Below are 8,858 nucleotides of genomic sequence, written 5' to 3'. Positions count from 1 at the left end.
CCGTGGACTGAAGAGTTTTAACGTGCACGCTGGGAGCCCTGCCAGTAAGGAATTACAAAAGTCAAGGCGTGATAGTACCAGTGCTTGTACTACGAGTTGTGTTGCATGCTCAGACAGGTAGGGTCTGAGCATCCTGATGTTGTACAGGGCAAATCGGCACAACCAAGCAACAGAGGCCACATGCTCTTTAAAAGTTAGTTGGTCATCAATCATGACACCCAAGTGTCTGGCAGATTTTGCGGGAGTGAGCAGAGCTGAGTCAAGCTGGATACTTATCTGTTGTTGTATAGAGGGACTGGCCGGGATGACAAGTCTTTGACAGGTTAAGCTGAAGGTGACGCTCCTTCATCCATGCCAAGATATTGGTGAGGCGTGCTGATGTCCGTGCTGAGACGAGGTGCTGGGACGGTCGTCTGGCGAGAACGAAAGGATGAGCAGGGTATTGTCAGCATATGAATGGTATGAGAAGCCATGTGAGCGGAAGACTGCACCAAGTGAGAAATGAGAAGGGGTCCAAGCACTGACCCCTAAGGTACCCCTGTGGACAAGCAATGGCATTTAGACACTTCTCCCCTCCAAGATATGGCAAAGGATCTCCCTGAGAGGTAGGACTCAAACCAGTGGAGAGCAGATCCTGAGAAGCCAAGCTCAGCGAGTGTGGAGAGGAGGATTTGGTGGTAAACTATGTCAAAGGCAGCCGAGTCGAGCAATAGTAGAACAGAGGATTGCCCGGTAGCCCTAGCCGATCGTAGTGTTTCTACCACAGATTAGAGCACAGTCTCTGTAGAGTGTCTGTGTTTGAAACCGGACTGGCTGGGATATGTTGAGTAAAATGAAATAACCGAGTGAAAATTGTGTCTGTGTCAACATAAATCACTTTAATATATATTTCAAATAATATTACAGCGGGCTATGTGGGAAATAACAATAGTTTCACAAATACTACATTTCATAGAGCACTGATGGAACATATTTGTGCCCATTTTATTCACAAAGCACCAATTTTGAATGTCTTGGAGGTTAAAAAATAACCCCCAAAGCAGCCAGTGATTTCAGTTTACTTCACTCAACATTTTTGGCTGATCTAACAACTCTTTAATCTTAATACTGTATGATGAATATCCAGGCTGTTGGAATGAAGGTTAGCCAAGTTAGGTTTGAAGCAGCTATCTAAGTTGAACTTGTTAAGCTACAGTATTAGCTTGCATACAATGGTACAAAGACTTTCTTATAGATAAAAGTAGACCTGGATTGTGCTGGGTTATCAGGCATCAGAATGGTGGTTGGCCCTCTCTTTGGTTTTCCCTCTGGCTCGCTCCAGTTCAGCCATCATGGGCAGAGGCCCCTCATACATGTTGGTCTTAATTGCTCTCAGCTTCTCCTGGTAGTCCTTTGGCAAGCCATTTTGCTCTGCTCCCATCACAATCACCTGCAGTGGTTGATGAAGCTGAATATATTGACTGTCCTTAAACTAGTCCTTGATTTTTTTCATAACCAATAACAGCCATAAATACCCAAATTTCTTCAATCAATCAATATACCTTTATTTGTCCTGCAAGGGGAAATTCCAATTTACAGCAGCACCAGTAAAAGATAGAATTAGGTAAAAAAAACAAACAAAAAAAACAAACAAAAAAAACCCCAGCAAGTATATACAAAAGAGTGTAATAAAAATAAGCATTATATAAAAATAAGCATTATCATTAAATTATTCCCAGCTCACTGTTGATTTTCCGAAACTCTGCCGACAAGAGTGTTGAGTTTCATCACATCAAGAGTGACCTGAGAATGGATGCTTGAATCTGGGGATGACAATGGCCTTTAACAATCACAATGTTACCACACAAAGGAGAACAAAGCATCATTTGTGAAGTGAAGGCCATCAGAATGAATGATCCAAACAGCATATCTGTCCTACTGACAGATATGTTGTCTGTGTGGACATTGACTGGTGACCAGTGGAGTTCCACGACACACAGACACACAGACACACAGACACACAGATGTGTTTCCATCATTTTTGAGGATATTACAAAGACTTACATTCATTTCCTGGAGACTCCACCACTACTTGCCTAAACACAACTTACCCTAACCTCAACCTTAACCTAACATAACTCAAGACTTCACCCTAAAATTTAATGATTTACATAATGGAGACTTCTGTTTTGTCCCCATAAGGAAGGTGAGTCCCAATTTGTAGGTGTTTGTCATGTGTCTTTTTATTAACCCATAAATAACACTTTCTCTCTATTGCTTATGAATTGACATGGAAGTTAATGGATAACCTTTGATCTAATTTGTAAAATGATATTATGATGATGTAAATGTTTGCTTTGGCTTATTTGAAATATTTATGGTACTTTAGTGTGCAAATATTTAACATGATTTGAATGCTGGATTTATGATTTGCTTAAGATATTGTAAAGAAAGAAACAAATTTTGTTTCTTTCAGACTCATGGCAAATATCATGGCAATCAACATTCACATCAGTTGGGATAAATAAACTAAACATAATAAAAAAAATAAAAAACATGATTGCAACTTTTATTTCCTCTTGCTTGTGGCTCCAGTCAAACCTTAAATTATTGCTAATGGTCCTTTAAGCCAGATACAGTGACCTAAAATGGCTGATTCAGAGACTGATGGTATTAAACCTATTGATGATCCCACTAATGAAGATCAGACTCCTTCTATTGAGTTTATGGACAGGTCCCAAGGTTTAACAGACTCAACTCAGTTTAACATGAATGAGGCTACTCTGACAATGTATCAGACATCACCTAGGCCATCTACACTTACTCACCAAACAGAGCTTAGCCTTTGTTCATTGAACCATGATTCAGTGTTACTTTTGTCAACAAAAATTCCAATGATAAGTATGTGTTGACGTCACTTTATTGCATGAATTGTAGCGACAATGTAAATGAAAAAAATATTGATAACAAAAATTACAGTGAAATCTCTGCTCAACATGCCCTGTCGACTAAAGACGAGATGAAATCTCTGTTCATCATGCCCTGATGACTAAAGACGGCACAAAATCTCTGTTCATCATGCCCTGACGAGTAAAGACGAGAAGAAAATGTTGTCTGTGTTCGGGTGGACAACCTGGTTGGTTTCATTTTTAACTTCTTTGTTTTTCATTTTCACTTCTGCAAGTGCAAGTCAATTTCTATCACTGCCCCATCTCATTGGATGTTTCTTCCCCCTGTGCAGGTGCTTGGTGGTGAGTGCCTGCTGATAGATAACAGCATGACAAGCTAACATTCAAACATTTGAAAGAAACTATTAGCTGCTGCTGGCCACTCAAAGATGAGTGCCTCATCTTCACCAGCATGTCAGGTGGGAAGGAAGAGGAGAGACGACCTATGGAAGTATTTCTTATATTCCATCCGAAAAAAAAAAAAAAAAGACTTTGTGTTTCATTTCCAATGAGGATGGAATGGTTTGCAGTTTGGAGTCAGTGCCACTCACTGTCTCAAGTCAGTCTTTGAGCAAACCAATCACTTTTGCCTGTTTTAGGTCGCTACGAATGCCTTTTTGATGTTAATCTTATGCTCAACCTCCTACCAGTTTTTAACAAACTCTGGAGGGCACTGCTTTTGTTTTGTTATCACTGTGTGTTTTTTAATAATTTGCATTTCAGAGCCTTGTTAAAAAATGAGTAGGAATATAAGTTGGACCAAATCATTTCACAGTATTTGTATTTCTTCAGGTTGTATGCAAATGAAGAGGGCAGTGTGCCATGTGTACAGGGTTACTTCACTTTTACTGTACATCCAGTCACAGTGCCATGTATGCGGAAAATAAAGAGGATGACCTGCGAGGAAATATATTAGTTTTATTGCACTTTATCTAGCACACTTTAGGCATTCATTTTTTTTAGGATTTATAAAAGTATAGTAAGTCAGTCACACATTCTCAGCCTACTGACTAAATGCATAGTTCAAAATCCATGACAATATCATGAAACAGTCTGAGAAATTTATGACTAAAACATTTGACTAAAATTAAACAAAAACTGGATTCCACAAACTAAATCTTGACGATAACATAATAAAAGACTAAAATGTGACTTAAACACTACAATTTTCAGTGAAGCGACTAAGACTAAATCTAAATTTAATATTATTTTCAGTAAGCAATTAAGACTAAAACTAAATTTGAAATGATTTTCAGTAAACCACTAAGACTAAAACTAAATGTATAATGATTTTCAGTAAGCGACTAAGACTAAAGCTAAACTTAATATTATTTTCACTAAGGGACTAAGACTAAACCTAAACTTAGAATTCTTGTCAAAATTAACACTGCCATGATTGCCTACCTCTCACAAAACCCTTTGCCATCAGTATCTTGCTAATTATAAGCTAAGCTCCACACAAAGCCAAGTAGCCATGTACCATAGGCTGGACCTAGAGGGAATACGTGGCCCCCTGAATCCAATTGGATTCATATGCAACGGCAGAAGACATTTACATCACATTTCTTGCATAAATTTCATAGCAAGAGGGCTCATTGCACTAAGTCAGCCTCTAGTCTCCCTACAAGCTCTCAAATTAGTGGGCATTCAAGGAGCAACCATGCTTCTAATTCTAATCTCCAAGCCACCTTGTTTCTAGTTTTGTTAGACAGAATTTCTCTGAAGATAATCACCCTCTTGTTTTGGAATGTATCCATCTCTTCCTTTTAGAATCTGCCTCCCTCCAGGATTCCCTCACCCCTGCCCCCTAAAACTTGTTGCAGGCTGACTCTCACTCGTATTTGGCTTCAGTACGCCTCTACCCCAATTAATCTTTGATCCAATTTGTCAAATAATCACTGGAGACATAGTGAGTAGGCTCACTCATGAAACATGATGAAGTTAAATCACTCCCCTTCTCTTACCTGAGGCGCTCTTTTGTTCCTGTAATGGGAATTCTTATTATTCATCTTCTCTTTTACTCGATCATGTATTCACTGTCTTAAAGTCAAATGAATAACCAAAGATAATGTATTGTACATAATCTATCAACTTCTCCTGCTCCGGGCTCTTTCTTGTTTTCTCACACTCGAGACAGCAAGAAGGGAGTCCGTCTGTAGGCGTCAGAATAAACTCAAAGAAAGACAACGAACGACTCTCCGCTTTTTTTTTTTTCAACATTCCTAATCAAAAGTCGCTCTCAGCAGCATTGTGATGAGCTTGTACTGTAAAAGGAAACTCTTAGCTATGAACTTTTGAATGCCATTTAGTAGGGTTTCTAATAATAAGATCCTTTATCAATATGGCCTTTAAAATACAGCTAGACATTGTTTAGACAGTTTTAGTAAGAAAGTTTTTGAAAAATTGGTGCAAAGTTCAGAAATAAAAATACATAATCTTGAAGTCAGGCATTCATTGTACAATGGTCCACTGTCCAAATTCACCTTCATTGCTAAAGCACAAATCATATGTCTTAAACCATTACAGCTGTGTAGAGGCAACATGTTAGCACTAGCTGCAATCGTCTGTCAGTCATGTAAGTAGCAGTATGTCAGGATCCAAAGATCGCAGTAAGTCTGAGCCCAGCATAAGAGGGGAAACAATATAGTGGACTCTGTGGATACAAACTGTAGAAGACAAAGCTGTGACCACAAAGCCATGCTGTCCCTTTCTATATGCTGTTTATCTGTCAGGCATGTTTGGAGCTCTCACATGTGCAAAAGAACAATCTGGTATTTTGGCTCACAAGCTGTCAGATCTGTTAAATGTTGCATGGCAGAGGCGGTGTGTCATGACTGTTTTGACCTGTTGGTCACATAGTCAGGTGATGAGGGGTGTGACCAGACTGATCCCTATTCCAGATGCTTCACAGAGAGAAATAGGTAGGAGTGAATAAATGATGATGCACCTGACCTGATTCATGATCGTATTCTTTTGTCTTCCTAACTCAAAACAACAACATTAAACAATAATGTCTGACCCCACACGGAGTGAAAAGGGGCCATTAAAAGCTAACTTTGAACATTACCCATGGTTCAATGGCTATATTTCTACCACTACAAATTTAAAATATAACAATGATGTCAGTCAAGAACTATAGCCTTATCCTACATTAAGCCCAGAGTGGAGATATGAGCTGTTGCTGTAAACTGTGTGTGTGTGTGTGTGTGTGTGTGTGTGTGTGTGTGTGTGTAAGTTGTGTTATGGTCAGTATTCATAAATGTTTCATTTTTGTTCCCTCAGTTTAGAATGATGAATGGCACTAAATATTACCATAAAGCCCAGATGATAAATTGTTGTGATGTTATGTTTTAGACTAGTATATTTATCAGCTGTAAAATACAAATTTAACATGTCCTGCTCAGAACATATTTTAGTAAACTCTAAAAAATATCCAACTAAATGGTTTTGCCAAAGGAAATGGAGGATTGCATAGTAATACTTGATTATGTTCACTGCCAAGTTTTTTCTTGTTTTAGAATGCTTTTCTTAAAAGTGCAGGACTTTGGCAACAGAGACCGGGGTTCACAACTGTGTATCGTGCATGTGGCTAGCCAACGCCTTGGTTAAAATCGTTTGTTTAAATATTTAAGAAGTCAAAAAGTCTAGTGCTGTGCTTGGAACCAATGTTGACTATTTTAATATTTAACCAAAACAATAATGACTCCCTAACCTAACCAAGAACTTTGGGTTGCCTAAAGAGATCACAACATAAAATAACATAAATAGATAATCATAACTTTGTTGCCAAGAGCAGATATCAATGATATCACAATAATATCAATGACGATTTGGCAAATATTAACTTACTTCCTCACAAGTATGATTTTTCTCTTAAAATGTAGTTGCCATTGCAACATGGTGGATATACATTTTAGGAAAAAGGCTGATTGTAACAATTCTCTAACAGCCAAATTTAAAAGGTCCTTATCAAAATACTTCTTATCAAAACAGTTTATTAAATACTTATATCAAAATCCACTATTAGTCAAGCTGGTTACAGTGATCACTAATCACTCACGAATTACAGTGTTACAGTGATCACTCACTAATTGCACACTCAGAATGTGCAATTAGTGCCCCATACTTTCTGGTGTCAGATTGCTGCATTCATCAGAAGGACAACACTGCTCCAAAGATGCTGAACTGATTTAAACTTTACCTGCAGATTTTATCCAGTGAGACACATAATACTCAATCTCTAGCTTCACCCCATCAGTAATTAAATTAGATAACAGACAGAATTATTTGCTGATTGAATGTTACTTCTTGTAGTGTCTTCCCAAAATGAAAATTGACCTTGCTCATAATGCCTCTCCTGTTGGAAATGCTCTAATAGCCAGTCAACAAACACTGTCTATGCAAAGAATACTTCATGAAAGGAGGATGTATTGCAGGACGATTCGACTGCATTACTTTTAGCCATGTGTAACTAGTACAGTGGCAAAAGAGTATATGTTTATTGTCAACAAATTCAAAATTCCAAAAACAAATGTACTTTTTAGCCCATTGCACTTATCTGACAGATATAATTACTAGTTACTATAGAGAGTAATACATACCTTTACCAAAAAAAAGAACAAAAAGAAAGAGGACAGGGGACATTTTACTGATGAAGAAATACTTCTCTGTTTTTAGTGATATGTAGGACTGTGAATGCAGGATTTTTACTTTTAATGAAGTACTTTATATTACAGTGCTGTATTTATATTGGCACTTTTTTTCTTTCTTTTTTCTTTTTTTTAAGATTTACATCTTCAGTAGGCTGGGGAAGTCAGGAAGTATTGAGAGACAGACTAAAACATTGTTTGTTTGGGTCTTTTTATTGGATTTGTTGACAATAAAACATGTAGAATAGCATAAAACCTATGCTATAAAACTTTTGGAAACAATGACTTTCTCAGAGTCGAAGAATATGTTTGGCATTCACAACTCCTGAGTCATTACTTGAGTATTACATTTAAGTGTTCTGAACCCACAAGTAAAGATACACTGAAAGCAGACTTACCTGTAGGTATTGTGGTGATGGTGGGGCATACACACAACTGTTCATTATATAGGTACGACAGTTGAGCTCCTGGCCTTTTGTCTTCACTGATAGCTCCACAGGCCTATATGCACCTAACGTCACATTCTCTTGACTGAGTGTGAGCACACATGCACACACATAAAAAAATACATATCATTGAAGTCAGTTTTACAGGAAAACATTCATGGAAATCCTGGAGCTTTCATTAAATAAACTGATAAAAGAAGACTTTACCTGTCTAGAGACTCCAGATCAGACATGTTCATCCTCCAAACCACACCCCACACCTCATCCCCTGGGCTGTGCTCTATGGTGGCTACACCTCCATGCCACCGGTCACTGGCAAGGCCTTTATGGTTTCCAAACACCAATTTATAGTCCTAAAAAAGAGAAAAAGCAAGAAGTAACAAGCATGTAGATAACATGGGACAGAACATTGGTGCTCCTTTTGACCATACCTTAAGTCTGGCCACACAGTGTACTGTTGCTGAGGGGTTCTTGAGCTGGAGGCGCTCCTTCAGCAGGTTGCTGCCATATGCAAAGTACAGGAAGGTTTGGTTATTCTCCATGCTGTTACTAGTTTCTGCCGGGAGGAAGATGTGAACAAGGCAAACAAACAAAGCAACAATGACAGAAGTAGAGAGCCGAGCCGAGCTGAGCCACAGCTGAGTGTTTGGAGGAGCAGAGGGTTGGGTTGAGAGCACGTGAGTTGCAGAGTGACAGAAATGAAGTGGTCTGGTCTTTCAGTGCTCGCACACCATTCTTATGCAAATCCCCTGTACTGCCACTGAGCCCTATTCACACTCACAATACATGGTTTGCCTCATGTGTTGAGCCAACAGCACTGAGCCACGTACATAGAT

General features: G+C 38.6%; 1 protein-coding gene across 1 annotated transcript; it reads right to left on the bottom strand.

The window, feature by feature from the left end:
• Nucleotides 1-1,264: 1,264 nt before the first annotated feature.
• ggctb (gamma-glutamylcyclotransferase b) lies at nt 1,265-8,567 on the bottom strand. The gene is made up of 4 exons (XM_070965980.1): nt 8,454-8,567; nt 8,230-8,375; nt 7,975-8,107; nt 1,265-1,429 (listed from the first exon to the last, which is right to left on the bottom strand). Exons 1-4 carry the CDS (start codon nt 8,562-8,564, stop codon nt 1,265-1,267), a joined length of 555 nt encoding a protein of 184 aa, XP_070822081.1. The 5' UTR covers nt 8,565-8,567.
• Nucleotides 8,568-8,858: the final 291 nt, after the last annotated feature.

The sequence above is a fragment of the Chaetodon trifascialis genome, chromosome 7 (genome assembly GCF_039877785.1).
Source record: "Chaetodon trifascialis isolate fChaTrf1 chromosome 7, fChaTrf1.hap1, whole genome shotgun sequence".
Lineage (NCBI taxonomy): Eukaryota > Metazoa > Chordata > Actinopteri > Chaetodontiformes > Chaetodontidae > Chaetodon > Chaetodon trifascialis.
This window is presented reverse-complemented; position numbering and strand designations above follow the sequence as displayed.